Raw genomic sequence first — 20,393 nt, forward strand, 5'->3', positions numbered from 1 at the left:
AATGACGTCGCGTGACGTTGAAGTGACAGTACACTAAAGGCTGGTTGTTACTAGCATAGGTAAAATAATAACAATAAGTATGAGACTTCTTATTGTTTTAATGCTAATTGTTTTATGGAATCTTTTTCTGATACTGGCAATATCATCCAGTTATGACTTGGACTCGCAACAGAACACCAGTAGTATATTATCGTCCTTGGTTAACTTGTTGAGGTTAACGGTAATTGTAAGTGTAGGGAGGTGTTGGCTCGCGTGGTATGAAGGGCTTGTCACCACGCTCCCACGCATTGTAACCCGGCCACCTGAACTAATGGCTTTAAAAGTCGCTCGATGACTTAGGCCTATGGTAGTGCTTTGGGTATTAGCCTAGCTATTTATTATATTTCCCCTTGGACATATTTAGACACTTGGGGCGCTTTGCTGAACTAAACCTGGTTAGCATAATAACTCTTATAATCAGTTCAGTGATAATTTTTAATTGTTTTGCTTAATGTTATTATGTTAGTTATTTTGCTAGGTAATTGAAGGTACAATTTCATCAACGCGTCATTACCTTCGATTGGAATTCCTTAATTCCATCATAACCCCAAAGAGCCAATATTTTGAGTCGGTTCAGATACACTTCCGGATTGGAAATCCACTCGAATACGGTCTGAAAAATCATAATCATTATGATAATCTACATTCACAAATTCAACTAATTCTACTATTTATTTGTTGACCAAGTAGAATCAAAAGAATATGGGGAAATTGAGAAGTGGGCCTACTGGAAAGCTGCCGTTACTCAAACCAGGCAGCCCAGCGATCCTATAATTCCGATAAAATGCTATATTTTTAAATCTATTCTTCTTAATATTTTTAAATATCCTATAAAATCTGTAAGATTGAGTTAGTATATGTTTCTGAAATACTTATTTTAATACATTATTTGTTAATTTTTTTGGAATTCGTGAAATTTATCGCTTCAGCAATACAGAGCTGGAGCCTCAACGCCACCTATGCTCGTTTCAGTCGCCAAAATCATTGATTCAGTTTACAAAAAATTCCTGACGTACTTTTTTGGAAGCATTAATGGGTTTTTTAACCAGAAATTTGCATATATCCTAAATTTAGTCCAATATTATATTATATAATAAATTTATTCTGTCGTGTGTAATCCTATAAATTTACAAAATTAATCGTATTTGTCCTATAAGAAATTGACATTTTTGGATGGGCACCCTGATAAACACATTTGCAAATCGTATGTGCAAATAGGCTTCACGTGGCACATGCGTCAATCCACAGATGTATAAATCCGCGAAGTAGATTTTAAAAGTTCCCCACGATAGCGTGTCAGTTGTTATGGTTACTGACTTCGGACTAAGTTATTAAGCCTAATATCCGCTTTTGGCTTTGTCGCCATAGTGAGCGCGTGCACCGAGGCGTTGGACTACCACGACGTCAATTCTACGTCACTCCACTCGTAGCAATCACTAAATAACTGACACACTTATGGAACATACACTTACAGACTTATATTGACATAAGTCCCATAGTCCAAACCGTAGAATCACGAAAAACCCACGTCAGTACTTACTTCATCCATGATATCAACGTACTCGTTCAGTTCGCGGCTTTCAGCGACATCTCGCGGTGTTTGATTGAACTAAAATATAATTAAAAAGGTAATACATTACTTATGCCTGATACTCATCTAAATATTCATTTCGCCTAATACATAACTATCGAATTAGAATTTTAATTCACGTTTTCAATTTCTATAGAACCACCTAACGGCCAACACTAGAAGCCTTTTAACAGGTTGATTTTTGGTGCTAAGCAAACGATTTGCCATTTTAAAGCAGACGACAGTTCAATATTTTCTCCAACTTCTCACGCTGTCCGCTAGGTGTCTCTATGTTAACTGAAAAGGCTAATTGGTAGTGTTGTGCCTACCTGGTTTCTGGATGCTAGAAGCATGGGCCCACCTCTGTCCAAAATTATTTTCAGCACCTCATTCGAAACCATCTCCTCCACAGCGACTTCCAAAACAGTTTTAGACTGAAAATAGGTCATAAATAATATAAAGGAGGCACTTCCTAATACTACAATCGATCAATACGTAGGCCCAAAAACCAAAAGGTTTAAAAAAATTAATTTTAAAAAGTTCATATTCTTATTTTTTTTTTAAATTATGGCATGTTTTCCGCAAGAGTTTTCGTTGTGGGCGGGGCTAAATAGGGGTGTGGGAATTTCGACTTTCGAACATTGGCAACACTGTACTCCAGCACAAGCGAATAGTTTATGGGGCGGAGTAGTTCTCATCCCCGGAACAGGCCAATAAAACATTTTAGGGTAAAAGAGTTAACTTTTAGTCCGAGGACAAGTAGAAAGAAACCACCTGGTGTCACTACGTGGCTGTATGTAAACTGAATAGGCTTATTTTCATACCTTGTAAAGCAGTTTGTAGAGGAGTTCCTCTTGATATGGTTTTCCTTTGGGTAACAGAGCGTCTATGATGTCGGCCTTTACGTTTGGACGGATGGCCGTGAAAAGCACCGGCAGGTCGTACTAAGAAATTATAACATCCACTAGGAATGAGCGCAGTGGCGTAGCTGATGGTCCGCAGGGCCCACGGCGCGGGGGCGAGCTTCGGGGGGGGGGGGCACTAACCATAAAAAATAAAAAGGGGCCCCATAGAGATTTTTGCGAGGGGGGGCTCTAAGTTTTCAGCTACGCCACTGAATGAGCGCTACTAGAAGTTTGTCATATTTACTAAGAGGAGGAACCTCAATTTAGGCTCAAATTTCAAAACTTCTTTATTCATCCTAACGATGTAAAACGTACAAATATTTTATAATTAATTAAGCTTTTGTAGATATACGTGACGAGATTGACGTTCCGCGTTGCATAATCGTTGAATATTCCCCTGACTTGAATTAATTAACGGATACGGATATACCGGTTTAGCAAAAGCCCGGAAATATGTGCTAATGGCACTCTAGCGGCGAGAAAATGGAAAGCTATCTGCGCAAACGTGAAAAACGGGGCACGGAATAGCATTTAATTTTCGAACTAATTTTTGCGTCCAATTTGAAAGTAGATACATTAATGGGTGGCGTAATAAAATACGTAGAAAAAGTGTGCTTCGTTTTTGACGCATGCGCAGACGTTGTTACGCCTATCTTTCCCGATAGAGTGCCTTAAGTGAGGGGAAACCAGGGGTGGCTGTAAAGATGGTAGTCACGTGACTTTGGTGGAGAACGGCAACGTCATCTATCCTAATGGCGGTTTAAATTTTGATCGATTCATCTAAATTATCTAATTATTATTATTATTTAAAACATCTTGTTATAGAAAGGTGGAAGATAATTAGCTGTCTGCAGTATCTTTACCGTCGCACGGCCAACTATGAACACGAGTTACCGAACCGAAGTGGGCTGTGATATAGTAGTCCCGTGATTTTATTTTCTCATATTAAAGGGGCTCCAAAGTTCGGTGGCAAAATGTGTCTAAAGTCAGTAAAGTGCGAAATTTACGGTTGACTCTGCCCGCCTTTGCCAAGGCCGAGTGAGGGGGGGGGGGAATGAAAAGCATGCTCAATTTTCTTTTTTTTTGCCACCTAACTTTGGAGCCCCTTTACAGGTTGGTTAAGACCAAATTTACTTTATAGTTTTGCCTATTAAATACCAGGCTAATTTAATTTAGGGAAAGGAATTTAATTTAATTATTCTGAAATTTAAATGTCATTATTCTGATATTTAAATGTTATTATTCTGATATTTAAATGTCATTATTCTGATATTTAAATGTCATTATTCTGATATTTAAATGTCATTATTCTGATATTTAAATGTCATTATTCTGATATTTTAATGTCATTATTCTGAAATTTAAATGTCATTATTCTGAAATTTAAATGTCATTCTTAAATTTGATTGTATATCTAAAATTTAAATGCATTACTTTTAAATTTCATTGTTCCTCTAACTATTAAGTGGAGTTCTTTTAAGAATCTGTTAACTTTACTGTTGTTAATTTTAATTTAATGTTGCACAAGACCCAGGGTTCAATAAGGGTGTATACTTTGTATTTCTTGTATAATAAACTCTAGATCTTATTATTTTAAGCAAATGAGATGTGCTTGCGCAATAGCTAGGCTAATACCGAGCTAGTCTAGGGAGCTGTTGGCTCGCGTGAAGGGCTTGCCATCACCCTCCTACGCATTGTAAACCGGCCTCCTGAATTAATTGCTTTAAAATTCACTTAATGACTTAGGCCTAAGGTGGTGCCTTGGGTATTAGCCTAGCTGATTAATATTGTAGCTTTACTAAATATGACAACTCTACTAAGTTTCCATCGAGTGTAAAACCAGCCTTACCCCTTCTTCGTCTCTCATCATGGTGTACACTTTACAGTCGTTTTCCACAAGTAAGCTCGTCAGTTTCGCGTCACCTTTTTGGATCACGTAGAACAAAATCGGGGCTCCCTGGTTGCTCTGCAAAACGAAACACGGATTCACTTCATCAAAATTCATTTCCATCTTCACTTTGACGCTAGTGTAAATTCTATGTATATCTTATTCAACCAAAATGTATTCGGGTTAAAATGAAACCTGCCACCAGGGTTAATTGGCGCTAATAGCACTTGCTAGCAGACTATTTTTCGATTTATATTCCTTTAAACAGAGAATATGAACTATAACCCCAACTTTTGCCTGTTTTCACGATATCCGGAAAAGAGTCTCCGCCTACACGAAGAAAGATTTAAAAACATCCCCACCTCAAATTTCCCTTTTCCAAATTCGTTTTGACAGTGGCGGCTTAAGAAGGCTGGGACCCCGGGGCGGCGGCAGTGTGTTGTGACACCCCCCAGGACCGTGCAGAAGTTTTCATGGGTCCGTCTTCTAAGTTTAATCGTTCTGATTTGCACCCCCCCCCTCGAGCTTCTCCGATGGCACCCCCTGCTGCCCTGGTACCCGGGGCGGACCGACCCCCCCTTGGGCCGCCACTGCGTTTTGAGCTCAAAAATCCCCTCGATCTGGCCTGCATTTTATCTGTCAGCGTAAAGTAAGCACATTCCTGTTTCAACTCGATAAAAGGTTGCACGCGCTTCTGGATATTTTTGCGTCAAGGGGCTCGCGCCATTTCGCTCGTGCTGCCTTAAATAAAATAAAAAAATGTTCAACACTCTTAACTGCCCTGAAATGACAATTGGCACGTGGAGAATTTCAACGAAGTGAAAAAGACACAAATAGAATTTAATAGCGTTTTCCATTGGATTGCTCGAGATTCGCTCCGAATCTGTGTCTGACGTGTAAGATCTCGTCCCAATCGACTAGAGTAAAACCTCAAATGGAACATGCCATTAGCATATTCCCGCGCTTTGTGGTTTTGCGTCTGCTAGTAATTTGAATTTTCGCGTCTGGGACCAAAAAATCTAAAAGGAACTTGCAAAAATTTCCTCCGATCTCGATCCGTTGATCTGTCGAAATCGGCAGATCGGTTTTGGGCAATTTCGGATCGAAGCAATTCCGAGCACGCAAATGGAACATAAAATGTTGATCAGAGCGATCTAGAGCGCTCTAGAGCAGTCAAATGGAAAACGCTATAAGCCAACACCTATATGACGTTGTACCATATTTCTGATGTCGAGTTGCAGTCTCGATTTTGATTCTCTCACTATTTTATGGACGGCTTCACTGTTTCCTGCAAGAACGTGATGCACCAGTTTCTACGAGAGATAAGACATAAATTATTTAACTTAATCTGCTACATTTGTGATAAGGATCACGAAGTAATTCAATAAAAATAAATAAATAAGAGTTAATATAATATTTGTAAGATTTTTAAAAAATAAATAAGAGTAAAAAGAAAATTTTTAAGATATTTAAAAAATTAGTGGAAAAATTATATTAGTGAGATATTTAAAAAAAATAAATTGAAAATAATATTTGTAAAATAATTTAAAAAAATAATAAAAAATATGATTTGCAAGATTTAAAAAAAAACAAGTTTAAAATATTGACTACGTTCAGCAGCAGTCAACGGTAAAAAACCCGATGGATTTGATATTTTCCACCGATGAGCTTTTTCGTCATAATAACGTCGTAAGTTGCTGAACGCTTTTATTCAGTTATCGGTGTTTTTTAAAATGCCGTAGCTTTTATAGTAGTTTTACGTCAGAAATGACGTCAGTCATCGGAAAAACCGACTCTTCCAGCCGATGACTTCGGTGAGTAACCGATGACTATCGTGACGTCAAAACCGGAAACGTGACAAAGCGTACAGTAGGAAACCGATGTCACCGATTAGTAATCGGTGAGTCCGATGAGCTCTGCTGAACGTACCCCTGATCTATAAGATTTTTTAATAAATAAGCTAAAAATAAACTGTCAGATTTTTTCTTAAAAAGGTTGAAAATTATTGTGTATAAATAAGTTTAAAAAAGTGTTTTAAGATTTTTTCTAAGGAAAACTATACTAGTTTTGTGACGTCATAGAAACATTATTAATTTTATTAAAAAAAAACATTTCTTTAACTTAAAAAGTCAGGCTTAATAATGTCACTGTATTTTGGCACGAAGAAAATTCACGAACAAATGAAATTTAAAATTTTAGCGTGTTAGTAGTTGATTTTTGATTGACTTTCTACTCCCTTTAGATTTACCACTTCAGTAATACTGGATGAGACGCCATCTACAGCTAGAAGAGATAAATTCTTCGTAAGTAAAGTCCCTTTCTCCCGTTTGTACAAAACTTCAATTTCGAAAATGACTCGTAGATGGAGCCACAATAAATATTGAAACGGTAAATTAGTCTAAATAGACGGTAAAATAAATGGGGGTGGAATTTTAAACCGTCATTGCCACTTAAAAACTGGACACTAGCCAGGGAGGGAACACCGGATTGGTTGGTATTGGAGCATGCGCAGAGACCAATTTTTAACTGTCGCCGAGTAACAAATATCGAAATCGTGATTCTTCGTAGAGGCCGTGGCGCCATCTAAGTAAACTGACCGTTATATTTCGGGAATAAAAGCTAGACAAAATGGTTGTTTAACTGTAAATTTACCTATAACTTGAATTCTTTAAATTAAAATACAAATTATTAACTGAGATCAATCGTAATAGACGTAAAAAACGGTTGAAATGACTTCGGTGACACTTAAAGTCGCGAAGCGGGGTAGCTGGCAGCCATGCTGTCACGAAACGTTTCCCCTTTTTTTTTACCCCCCAATTCAAAAACCCTTCAGAGGCTGGGAAGCTGTTGGAATTTATTTTACCGTCTATTAAACTTTCGACCACGATGCTTCTGTCTCTAGCGAAGGTTTTGGCTATTAAACATATATTTACCATAGTTTCTTGAATTCCCAAAATAAGGCTTATAATCTCTTCGTGTCCTGTTTCCAGAGCGGATTCACACAATGTTTTTCCGTCCTAAGTTAAACAGAGATAATTCTAAATATGTTATTAATAGCTCAAAATTTCGTCAGAAATTAGAATGCATTTTACCAAAGGGAAAAAAGTTCTTCCTAAAAATTACGCAAGAAGATTTTGAACAATATTATATTTCCAGACATGGGCAAAATCGCTTGTGAATTTAAGAGATTCACTCTCACTCAATAGTGAGAGCGCATGGTTACAAAATATACCCGAATTGTTCGAAATTGGTATACAGCTCTGAAAATTAATATACACGTGCCTTGAACTATACTCTCGACTACCTAAATTTTATTTTTCAAAAAAAAAGACTGGAAAAACTTTTATAAGCAAAAAACGCCCTTGTTGCCGAGGACGCGCGCCTCTTAGGTTAATTGTGTTTTAAAATTGGTGTTCTACGCTGCACTACATCTCCGCAACTTTAGGAATAAAAAATGGTAAATCACGTGTAGCTCGCGTGGTAAAGGTGGTAAAGTTATGAATTTTTTTATGGTAATACGTGTCACAGTGCTACTTAAAACCTGATATGGAACCACATCGAGATATTTTTTTACTTGACGTTTTTAACGATTTTTCCTTTTTCTCCATAGGGAAAATGGCATATCAGGTTTTAAGTAGTACTATGACACGTATCACCATAAAAAAATTCATAACTTTTCCACGTTTACCACCCGAGATACACGCGATTTACCATTTTTCCCTATGGAGAAAAAATGAAAAATATTAAAAAACGTCAAGTAAAAAAAAACCTCGATATGGTTCCATATCAGGTTTTAAGTAGCACAGTGACACGTATTACCATAAAAAAATTCATAACTTTACCACCTTTACCACGCGCGCTACACGCGATTTACCATTTTTTATTCCTAAAGTTGCGGAGGTGCGGTGCATCTTAGAACAGATAATTTTAAAAACAACTATAACTAAGATCCGCGCAGCCTCGGCAACAAGGGCCTTTTTTGCTTATAAAAGTTTTTCCAGTCGGTTTTTTTGAAAAATAAAATTTAGGTAGTCGAGAGTATAGTTCAAGCAGGGAGTACAGAACGGGAGTCGTTTTGACAGATCTTTTAGGGTTCTCAACCAAGAAGCCAGAGAATCAAGGTGGGGTGGGTTGAAAGTGGGTGGGAAGGTTGGCAAAATACGGGACAAGATACGGTTTTTGCGCCATCTACCTAATTTTTGTGGCTTTGTTGTTTATGGAGGAAGTGGATGCAGCCGTCTTTCATTAGATAACGTAGATCCTAATTGTAAATATTTAAATTATCTTACGACTGGCAATATTCCAAGTTTCTTGAGTAAAGCGTATCATTTTTAGGATATAATACAACTGAAATCATAGTACTAAATCAATGTAAATATAATTTTGTATCATATTTCAAACCTTAAGCCTTTGCAATGATTGGCTAATATATTTCCCATTTTTGCCTTTAACATGGCCTTTTTAAACACATTCTCTAAAATAGAAAAATAAATTGTATAAAATGATATAAAATAATTATAAGATCTGTTAAAATAATTAAAAAAATTTTATCTTTTGACTTTTGAAAATCTATTTATGTAACAATGGTCAATGCTTATTTTCACCACGTGTGTAAAATTTGAATTTCTCAACAAAAACCGCATGGCCGCTGATAATAGATGGCGTTAAATAGTCGAGGTGTCCCGTATTTTGCAGAGGCGCCGGCTGAAGTGTAGATCATTGCAGCAGAACCAAAAAAACCCATCTTTTCATCTCCCGTTCTGTACTCCCTGGTTCAAGGCACGTGTATATTAATTTTCAGAGCTGTATACCAATTTCGAACAATTTATCACCATGCGCTCTCACTACAAGAGTGAAAGTTGAACTAGGCCTATATAAAAATCTTAACTCTTTCCCACTCTCGTTTATCGTCACTCGCCGAGTACACTCTCCCCCAAAGAGTGAGATTAGTCAAGGTCACTGCTGTCACTCTGGTTCTTGGCGGGAAACTTGAAATTTAAGGCATAAAATTTGTATTCGGCCTAAAAGTATAATTTAACCTCCTTTGCCGTTAAATTCAAATTTCCCGCCATCTTGTAATAGTCTTGGAAATCGATAAGAGTGAAAGAGCTGACCTTGACTATCTTTAATTTTTTCCCGCGAGCGCACTCTTACGAGTGGAGTTTTTATTAGGGAGTGAAACGAGAAAAGTGTGGGGGGGGGGGGGGGGGAACCACTCGCACAAATCCACTTCAAGCTTTGCCCAACTCTGGCGCTAACATTCTTTGTATGAAAAATGCATTTTAAACCCTAAATCAACTAAGTTTTTCGTTCGATTTCCCCTACACAGAGCGAAGTAACCACGAAGTTACGATTGTAAAGCTCAGTTATTTTTTTTTTCAACCTCACTATTTGTGACTATTGACTCCGTTTGTCTCTGGATGCGCGGAAAATTATGTGAAGAAACAAAGATATTTAAGGCGCCATTTATTCGGGGCAGTTTTGCGTTCTGGTCGTAGAATGTCGGGGATTTCCCCATGAACAAATACGGTCAAAGCAATAAGGAACCGAATATTATCGCTACGCCCCCTATGTTCGCCATTTAAACCTAGATCGGTAGGGGCTAAAGCTGACGCTATTAGTTTTTCCTCATCGTTGTTGGTAAATTTTACTTTATAAATAATGATACTTGCATTTTAATATCATTTTTGCATCTTTTGCTGATATTTTGATAAATTTATTAAAGAAAAAACGTTCTTATGACTTTTTGATTTGTCTGTAGCAGACGCTAGATCATAGAAGCTATTGCCGTTACGCCACCTAGACTAGTTTCGGTCACGAATAGTCATTGCAATTTTAGGAATCGGTTTCCAACGCCTCGGATGGAGGGCCACATAATCATTTGAAAAGTTCCGCCAGTACTTCAGTCATTTTTGAAGCCCTATTTCCGAAATTCAAACGATTCTGTGGCCCTTTAAAGGTATGGTTAGTATTTTACTTCTGGTAATAAGATATACAAAACTAATACTGACTTTAACCAAATCCGCCCTGCACCAGAGATTCGTGAGTCGTCGTACATTGGCAATACTGCCCGAGACCACAGCCATCCACAAGCCAGGCTACGCAAAGAAAACTCCAATTGTTCAATTGCGCAAAAACTCGCAATATTTGTTAAATCAGGAGTTCATCAATATAGGAGCAGGAAACTGGAATTGTTTATGAACTCTGCTGTGACACCGTGCAACTAAAGCGGCTCCAGAAACGGGCTTCAACTACGGCTCCGTAAACGTTGAGTCCAGAACTCCAGATTCATACTGTAAACATTTTCGCGTTTGCGGTTTTAACGTCACGTTGCCCGTCTGTTGAGCAACTAACGAGGTAAGAGCATGTTTTTTCACGGAGGAAGGATAGCTGCGGACGCCCTGACAGACGATTTTTACAAAATTTACAACAAGCGTAAAAAGCGTTCAACAAGATCCTACGTCACGTTTAGCAAGCAAATTTAGGACCTGACGCGGAACTACGGTTCAAAAGCTTGTCCGCCTTAAAGTGTATTTATTTTAAAAATTTTAAAATAAAAAATGTTTATAGCCAGTCATGAAGTATCGTGTCTTATTATTTTAAATAAAAGAAATTTTAAATATATTATAAACAACCATGACTAAAAGTTTAAAAATTAATAATTGTTTAGCAACGGTATCAACGAAAATTATATTTCAGATATTTCGTTGAGCGTTACTGAACGCAGCCTTATTGTACGATTTTACGCGCTTCCGGTTTCCACGTCACGTTGCTCATCGGTATAGTGACGTCCCACAAACGAAGAATGGTGCGAACACATGAGGTGCTCTCAGCAATGATAATATAGAACTCCGTACTCATTCGTAACATAATCATTCATAATTATGCCACTGTATAACATTTGTATAGAAAACATTTCAATGTGACCTTATTTCATACGGAACATGCAATAAGCGGACGCAACAATGCAAAAATTCTAATAAAAGGTTACCATAGAAACAAAATCAAGTGATCGCGGAGCACTGGCTAAACTATACATTGTTAAAGTTTGGAAACGCGAAGAATTCTGCACGTGCTCAAAATTAGCTTCATTAACTTTCCCATCAGTAAAGCTGATGAAGCGTTTTTCGTCACGAATTATGGCATACTTATGGTTCTATAGTATGCTATATATAGATGTTTACCATGGTAACTACGGATATAATCTTTTCTAAGTTCCGGCAGGAAGTGGGTAAACGCTATTGACTATGCCCGAGGCTGTGATTTCGAATCTGGGGAACGAGGTCTATATAGGTCCTTGTTTAAAAGAGTTCAGCAAGATTGTAAGTCATGGTGAGCAACGGTCTCAACCTAAGGAAACGGGTTTTTTCTCTGTTGAGTTTTACGAAACTCAGCCTGCGTCAAATGCAGCAAGTAACACGTTTTTGAAATGCATGGGCTGCTTACCATCGCTAAGAAGAAAATTGAGGACACTTACTGGGAAAATAGAATTTCACAATTTACATGAATTTAATAAACCCAGGTTAGTTCTCATATTGGATAATTTGTCCTGTTGTTCACGGTAATTCACGTATTTAGATGGTAAAAATAAGCACAGAATGTCAGTGAACTTCTATTCGAGATAAGACCTAATTTCGCCTACGCGCGCCGAGATTAGCAAAAGTGCATCTGCTATGACAACAAATTAATGTAGATTGAATACTTAATATAATTTAATCGAACTTTGGGATTGGCTTATTAATCAAAGGGACTTTATATTTTATAAGTGATCGTTACATAAAGCCACAAAGTTATGTTGCAGAAACCAAACCAGTTGGAGTTGCATGCTCTTGATTAGGAACCCAATCAAATGCGTATAATTCATTTTTAACGATGTCGACGAACTGCTATTTTGATGAACTCCTAGTTAAGGAAAGAAAACAACTCACGCTGTATCTGTTAAAAATATCAATAACTTCCTCCAGCTCGGAGTCATACTCGTCTTCAATTTGCCAAGAGGACAACTTCTCAAGCACTGTTTCCCCTGTCTTGGATGAAACCAAACCCGCTATAATTATAACTTGCGCTACGTTAATATTTCATATATTAAAAGTTAAAATTTTACAAAACAATAATTATTCAATTTATCATTTAAGATTGTTCTTCGCCCCAAAAGACAATGGCCACCATTTCAAATAATACCATAGTGATATCAGGATGTATTGTTTAGTAGGTAATATCTTTGCTTGAAAATACCAATTAGCAAAAGCCAAAAGTAACCATCGACCGCGTGGCTTAACGGATAAGGCGTCTGACATCAAATCAGAAGATGGCAGCTAGGAGCAACAAACACAAGGAGAACGCAGCTAACTTTTAAACTCGATAACGTAGTGTTGTGTACAAATTTCATTGGACGAACCTTTATGTGGAACGTTTTACGGGCGGGGGGAAGACCATTTTCGAATTTTCCCCTTCCGACGGCGGCCGGCGCTAAAGCGTCTAACTAATAAAAAAAGTTCACAAGAGAATGCACGACTTTTGACGGGTTGCGTTCTTCTTGTGTGTGGTAGTGATTGTACGGGGACCCCGACCCCGACCTGGTAAGTCGGGGATCCCCGGTTTTTCAACCACCGGGTCGGGTTGTTAAATTTTTTGGCCAGGGTTTTTTTTAAGTCGGGTTTTCCAAATAAAACAAAATTGAATAAACGGCCGAGCGAGTGCTTAGCTACAGCCTACAACCAAAACGGAGAAGGACGGGGCAAGACAGCTGCCTCTCATTCACCATGGTCTTGATTTCGTTTTTGGTTTTAGCATAAGTCTATAATATTGTTCCATAATTTTGTCACTTTGGGGAATATTTTACTGAGAGCTAGTAACGGAGTGACGTCATCGCAAAAAGAAAATATCCTCCTAGTGAGGCGCTGTCAAAGGATACGTGTGACTCGGGAGCAAGCGGACGCAAAACGGCGACGAAGCCCGTAATGCAGTCTGTCTTGTGAATAGCTCTCAGTAAAAGTTTTAGAAGAATAGAAAGTGTCACACTTATGGAAAAATATTATTCACTTAAAGGGAATATAACCTGCAAAGCAATCTTTATGGAAGACCCCTTCAATTTTTCCAATTTTCTTGTACAGTGGCGCCAAACATTTTTAAAGCCAAAGGCAAGAGTGGCTGGCGCTGAAAACGTTGGTGTTCCACACCAAATACCTGAGGTTATATTCCCTTTAAGGTTTTACTTTTACTTTTAAATAGTTGGCCGTTGAAGTGACTACTCTCGTCACTTTTGTAATTAGAAAACGCTTAATACTAAAAATTCCAAAAAACCCGGACCCGGTTTTTCGGGGTTTTTTCTCTCCCCGACCCCGACCCCAACTCAAATGTCACCCCGTACGACCACTAGTGTGGGGTGTTGTGTTTGTTGCTCCTGGATGGCAGCTAGTAGCAACAAACACAAGGAGAACGCAGCTAACCTTTAAAATCGATAACGCAGTGTTGTGTACAAATTTCATTTGACGAAACTTTATGCTGAAAGTTTTACGGAAAAGGGGAAGACAATTTCCGAATTTTTCCTTTCCAACGGCAGCAGACGCTAAAGCGTCTAACCAATGAAATATGTACACATAAAATGCACGACTTTTGACGGGTTGCGTTGTCCTTGTGTGGTGTGCTGTGTTTGTTTCTCCTAGATGGCAGGTTCGGGTCCTTTGCTTTGTAGAAGTTTGGGGTTTTCATTGCTACATAACTACGTCCTATTTTATTAGCCCACAATCGTCCGCATGGCTTAACGGATAAGGCGTCTGAATTCGAATCAGAAGGTTACAGGTTCTAGTCGTTTGATTTGTATACGTTTGGAGGTTTTATTGATATACATATAATTACGTCCCATGTATTTGCGCCATTTTTTGTGTTTGACTGCAAATGGTGGACATAGCGAGAGAGCAATGGCAGAATTCTAGTTATAGAGCGAAAAAATAATATAAAATTGGGTTCTACGGAAGGTACTTACACTTGTTTGAAGATGCATATCGGCACCACATTGTAAAAGCACATCACACAATAAGGCATTTTTCCGCATTGCTGCGATTTCCAAAGCAGAGCACCCTAGCTAAGAAAAAAATTCAATATTAATATTATCAGAAATATATAACATATATCTTACGAAAAAAGTAAGGCCACAGAATCGGAACCTGAACCAGTGCATACCAAATCAACTACAACCTTTCCGAGGGGTAAGACACTCAAGAACTCAGGTGTACATTGGCTATTGTAACTCTTATGAACTCCCGAGAACTCCTAAGAACAATTTGAAACAATTTTTGCTGAACTTTTACCCAAACGACGGGAAGAGACGTAGACGTTCGCGTTTACGTCTAGAAATGTGTTGCTGAAACTCTCTATTTATACAATGACAAAAATAAATAAGGGCCATTTTTTATACTGAACTTTACTATCATAATATTTAGGAAAGGTGTCCAAAAACCTGAACAACGATAGGTCATCTTATGGATTTTTTTTCTATCAGATGGTATAAACGAACGGGGAAGCGGAGACTGCAAATAGTGTCATTTGGAGATAAAAAAAACCATTACGCAAACAAATTTTAAATACTATTAAAAATATATAATCAATGAAAAATTACTATACTATACAGGGTCTTTTTTTTTGCTCGGAAAAGTGTTTTTTTTTTCAAAAACTATTTATAGTACCGATTTCAAATTTGGAAGGTCAATTCTCTATACCGGGGGACATCAGTTTGAGAAATTTGAGCGTTTTCGGTAATGTTTTTCACCAATTTTGAAAAATTATTTTTCGACCACTAGGTGCGAGATAAAAAATTTCTATTATAAAGTTGTAGGCCGTCATCGAAAACCCTTAAAAATTGTTCACTCGACGAAAAACAATTTATTTATCAGTGAAAATTCGAGCTTGAAAAATTTACAAGTTGGTGAAGCCAAATTACGATTGTTTGAAACGATAATTGAAACCGAATTACCTAATCCAGTTGAAACTTTGGTTAAAAAAACGACCGGATTTAAAAAACACGAGGCTATAGGTCAATCCTAAACATGCATTGGGTATTTAAAGGAAAACTTTGGGAGATTATTATCAGTGTTTGATAATATTTCGAACAATGCCTCGTTATTCAGTAGCTGAGCGTACCGAGATAGTTGCCATTTACTATGGAGAAGCAGCGCAAAACCTTAGAAGAGTGACTGAAATCTTCGCAGAAAGACATCCAAATGGAGCACCATCTGTAAATACAGTAAGACGAGCAATTCACGATTTCAATCAATTTGGTAACTTGCAACCTAGGTTTCGCGGATTGGGTCAACCGGATTTAGACTTCGAGAACAATGTACTCGCGTACTTTGTGGCATATCCTCGTCACAGTTGCGCTAACGCCGCTGCTGATTTGGGTTGTTCTGCAAATCGTGTGTGGAAAATTCTTCGTAAGAATCGCTATCACCCATACAGAGCTACGCTCCACCAAGGACTAATTGACGGAGACCATCAAAGACGTTATGAATTTAGCAACTGGTTACTAAATGCTGTCCAAGAAGATAGACAATTTTTGCGCCATGTTTTGTTCTCCGGCGAAGCGTCATTTTCTAGAGATGGGCCCTTTAATCATAAAACAGCCATCTTTGGTCTGACATCAACCCACATTGGGGTTTTGAATATCATCACCAGGTTCAATTTGAACGGGTCAATGTTTGGGTTGGACTTGTTGGAAACCGTTTGATTGGTCCCTTTTTCCTGCCGACGAACCTCAACGGCCAAAGGTATTTACATTTTCTACAGAACGAACTGAGTGACGCAATCGACGACCTTCCATTGGCTGAAAGACGTCAGTTGTGGTTTCAGCAAGATGGCGCCCCTCCGCATTTTTCCCGGCAAGTAACTGAGCACCTCAACAACGAGTTGAAAGGTGGATAGGGAGAAATGGTCCAGTGCATTGGCCAGCAAGGTCACCTGACCTAACACCGCTGGATTATTTTCTCTGGGGATTCGTTAAAGCAAAGGTATACGCCACGCCCATTGAAACTAGGGAGGAACTCATTAGACGAATAATCAGTGCTTGCCGAGACGTCACACCAGAAATGGTAGAGAAAGCGTTTGAGAACTTAATTGTCCGCGCACAAACCTGTGTTGCAGCCAATGGTGATATTATTGAAAATGTTTTGTAAAAATTTATGTGAATAAAATATCTGCGTTTAAAAACCAAACGTGTACATTTTTTCAAGTGTGAAAACTCTTCTACGTTTGTATTAGACTTGTTCCCTTTTCAATTATCGTTTCAAACAATCGTAATTTGGCTTCACCAACTTGTAAATTTTTCAAGCTCGAATTTTCACTGATAAATAAGTTGTTTTTCGTCGAGTGAACAATTTTTAAGGGTTTTCGATGACGGCCTACAACTTTATAATAGAATTTTTTTATCTCGCACCTAGTGGTCGAAAAATAATTTTTCAAAATTGGTGAAAAACATTACCGAAAACGCTCAAATTTCTCAAACTGATGTCCCCCGGTATAGAGAATTGACCTTCCAAATTTGAAATCGGTACTATAAATAGTTTTTGAAAAAAAAACACTTTTACGAGCAAAAAAAAAGACCCTGTAAATATTCAGTTTCCAACGAGACTAAATCACATTTATACTCTCTCTCTCTTCTACACGATACCCAAGCTTAGACATAAAAAGATGAATGAAGTAGTGGGATTTGTGGTTTTATTCACGATGGCATCAAAGGTAATAATAATTCAATTTACTATGTAACGAGAGTAGAATCAATAAAGCTAAAATTGTATTTCTTTTTGGGTCAGGTATTGTGCCAGAAATCCATCGACGTTGAAACCCCACATGGGGTCGAAATAGCAGCCCCGTTGCCCTTGGACATGGCCGCGCCCTTGAACACTGTTCAGGAACCGGCCTTCGAATTTCCGGCTGCCGTCTTCGACATTCCTCAGCCAACTTCGTCTCTCGTCCAACCGACAATCGAGATGCCCAAAGGCGCACCCGAAGTTCACGATGTTCCCCACGCCAACATCGGCTTTTCTGGGAATATCTTGAAGGAAAAGAAAGTGGTCCTCAACATCCCTTCGCCGGCCATCGAGGCTCCGAAACCGATCGTCCAGACCAAACCCGCCCTCTTCAGGGTGCCCCAGGCCATCTTCGTCATCCCCAGTCCCGTGGTCCAGCACAAGCCAATGGTCTACAAGGTGCCCCACACTCTCATCGTGCACCGACCAGAAGTGAACCTGCGACAGTACCACGTGGCCATTCCCCAGATGAAGGTCATCAAGGTATCCAAGTCCGCCTACACCCAACCCATCCCAGGAAGCTACAAGGCCAAGACCTCTGGTCCGGTCTTCACGAAGGTGGATTCCGAGATCCAAGCTGTCCAGGGTGTTGGTAAGGTGATCGCGGAGATGGAGGCGTCCAAAGCGGCTTCTTTCCAAGTAGCCAGAGACCTGGCCGAGAAGGAATTCCACGACAAGGTAGCCCGCGTCTCGAAAACATTACACGGGGCTATTTAAACTTTGATCACACACAAGGCGGCTTTCTTCTTACCACCAAAGACATGGTTGAAAATAAATCTCAAGTATTTACACGGGTTTGTTTAGAAATTGGTCCTGTAGAATTATTAATGTTTTTAAACCTGTATTTATTACTGTAAATATTTACGTTCATGTAAATAGATCTATCTCTACAAAATAAAACTGCCATTTTTTAAATGATGAGTTGAGTGGATAAGTTATTCAGAAACCATGCATCTTAAGTCTACAGGTAATTGAATGGTCAAAGTAAAATATTACATTTACAGGATAAATCGATCACTTTTCAAAGTGTAGTGACAGTGCAAACTAGTACACCTACGAATCCTCCACAAATGATAAATATTCGTAGTACTTCAAAAAAGGTCTATTCCATCAAGTGTAATTGGAAATATTCGCGTTACATAAAATACTGGCCTCAAAGCGAATTTACAGTGTGCTCTCCCGTCAGCTCTAGTTTACGGTACACCCAACGGAAGTGAGCCTGCAACAGTGCCATGTGGCCATTCCCCAAATTAAGGTCGTAGAGTAAAGGTTCGAAGTCCGTCTACACTTAACCCATATCTAAAATCTACAAAGTGAAGACCTTTCGTCCCACCTTCAGGCCCTAAATGGGTTAGAGTGTGCAATAACTGGTGGCTTTACCGGGGAGTCGGGGTCCGGCTCTTGTAACCCATAAGGGCGGTGGCGCACTGGGAGATGTTAGCTCTGATCAAATGGTCCTATCACCACCTCCGACTTCAGTCAGGTTTGGGCTGAATACTGAACTTCGGTTCAGGCTAACGGAGAGGGTCCAGGCAAGCTGGCCGCCTCGGCGGATTGGGTAGCCTGCTGTGGGCGGCGGGCCTCCATATTCGGGCACGGCGGTCCTGTTTCCCGGTCTTTTGGGGCCCACCGGAATTTCCGGTGCCAGCTGTGCCGGGTTACTTGGGCTGCTGTGTACTCGTCGTTCCCCTTAAGGAGCCCTCTCCAAAGGGCTTGGCTCCTTACCTACGTAGGTAGGGTGTCGGCTGGTGTTGCTAGAGCATCCATTCTAAATCCCACTGCTGTGTGCAAAGTGGGGATTGGTCCACCCATTGCTGCACCTTCTGCTGGGTTGAGTGGCTTGCGTCAAAGGTGAGACCATAGATATAAGAAATGTATATAAAGGTCTAGATAAATTTCGGGGCGTCTAAGCCTAACATAAAATACGGAATTGACACATAGCAAACACCGAGGAAGGCACGTGACCAAGAGCGCGAGCTCTCTTAACATTTTAGTACTAAGCGCTTGACCCTTCCGCAGGCCGAAGTCTTTAGACACCATCTGTTGGTGACTTTTAGTATAATTTTTAAGCAGGAGACAATGGCTCTCGCGACGATAGCACGAGCTTTCTTACTGATAGACAGCGCCTTATAAGGATAGCCTGCAGAAATTACGCGTTTCTTTGAAATATTTTATCTAGACCTTTATATACGTTTCCTATATCTATGGGTGAGACCATCAGTAGTAGGGTTCTGCTACCCATGCTGGATTTGTCACCTGTCCGGGCTAGGTGGACGCTGGCGTAGGGCACTATGATGATAGGCCTCCAGTGGTATGGTCTTTGTTACTAGGTACACAGGGCTATAAATTCTGACACACTGGTCCCACCTTCACGAAAGTGGATTCTAAGATGTTTAATATCATGTAGACGAATTTTCACGCTCTAAATGCACTTTTAAAACAGTCACTTATGAAAAGGGTGTACCTAAGCCTTGGTTTCTAATGGTAATCAAGCGAGTTAATTAGATTACGCAATTTGAGTTTTTGAGTGTGACGCCATCTACTATTTTAGTTTTGTAGAAATAAAGAAAAGGAAATTAGATACGTAGCATGTCTCATTGTACTAGACAAATCTGCACCTATCGACTCTCTCTTTGAGTTCGATTGGAAATTCATAGCTTGAATATTTTAAATCACCCATCGACCAAAACACTTGGACGCTCTAAATTATTTAGGAGCTATCAATGACGTCACCAAAAAATCGACATATTTCGCGCGTCTCGTTGGTTGGTGGAACCAAAGTGGTCAAATAGAACCAAGTGAATTCTAAAAGTCAATCAAAGACTAATTAGCTTCGACTGTACTAAATTGATTACGTCACTGATTACAAATATAGCACTATCAGTTTCATATGACTTAAATCGGTGTACAGAATTTATAAATTGATTAGTTCTCGATAATCAGTGACGAAACGGGGTAACGAAAACGATAAAATATATATAATAAACAATTTGAGAAATAAATTTAGGCCAAACGAAACTAGCTGCATGTCATTAACAACATTGTGCTCGGGATATGACGTAAATTAAGTCACTTCCAACTCCGTGAATGCTGCATAAACTTTATAGATGAGAAACGGAAGTTGGCGAAGCAGATTTTGAAAAGTTTGAAAGAAATCTGAATTCTTCGCGCGTGTCTGGCTTTCATCTAGG

The 20,393-nt window shown here is 39.1% G+C and overlaps 2 protein-coding genes across 4 annotated transcripts in view; one reads left to right on the forward strand and one right to left on the reverse strand.

The window, feature by feature from the left end:
* The window catches only part of LOC149949517 (uncharacterized), a 136,326-nt gene extending 118,211 nt beyond the window's left edge, over window positions 1-18,115 (forward strand). Inside the window, exons 1-2 of one of the 2 annotated variants that reach the window (XM_090167840.1) lie at window positions 17,059-17,131; window positions 17,206-18,115. In XM_090167840.1, coding sequence (XP_090023966.1) covers window positions 17,084-17,131; window positions 17,206-17,919 — 762 coding nt within the window. In that variant the 5' untranslated portion in view covers window positions 17,059-17,083 and the 3' untranslated portion in view covers window positions 17,920-18,115. Of the gene's footprint in view, window positions 1-17,058; window positions 17,132-17,205 lie in introns of those variants that run through there. The other variant, XM_090167842.1, reaches the window with a different exon arrangement.
* LOC149949537 (uncharacterized) overlaps window positions 1-20,393 on the reverse strand; it is a 113,961-nt gene that overhangs the window by 9,190 nt on the left and 84,378 nt on the right. The window contains exons 4-13 of one of the 2 annotated variants that reach the window (XM_090167837.1): window positions 14,388-14,486; window positions 12,331-12,429; window positions 10,414-10,500; window positions 7,336-7,419; window positions 5,620-5,715; window positions 4,364-4,480; window positions 2,434-2,553; window positions 1,939-2,043; window positions 1,580-1,648; window positions 554-652 (exon numbers count right to left, since the gene is read on the reverse strand). In XM_090167837.1, coding sequence (XP_090023963.1) covers window positions 554-652; window positions 1,580-1,648; window positions 1,939-2,043; window positions 2,434-2,553; window positions 4,364-4,480; window positions 5,620-5,715; window positions 7,336-7,419; window positions 10,414-10,500; window positions 12,331-12,429; window positions 14,388-14,486 — 975 coding nt within the window. The remainder of the gene's footprint in view (window positions 1-553; window positions 653-1,579; window positions 1,649-1,938; window positions 2,044-2,433; window positions 2,554-4,363; window positions 4,481-5,619; window positions 5,716-7,335; window positions 7,420-10,413; window positions 10,501-12,330; window positions 12,430-14,387; window positions 14,487-20,393) is intronic. The other variant, XM_090167838.1, reaches the window with a different exon arrangement.

Source organism: Leiobunum rupestre, chromosome 3 (genome assembly GCF_980474605.1).
Source record: "Leiobunum rupestre chromosome 3, qqLeiRupe1.1.hap1, whole genome shotgun sequence".
Lineage (NCBI taxonomy): Eukaryota > Metazoa > Arthropoda > Arachnida > Opiliones > Sclerosomatidae > Leiobunum > Leiobunum rupestre.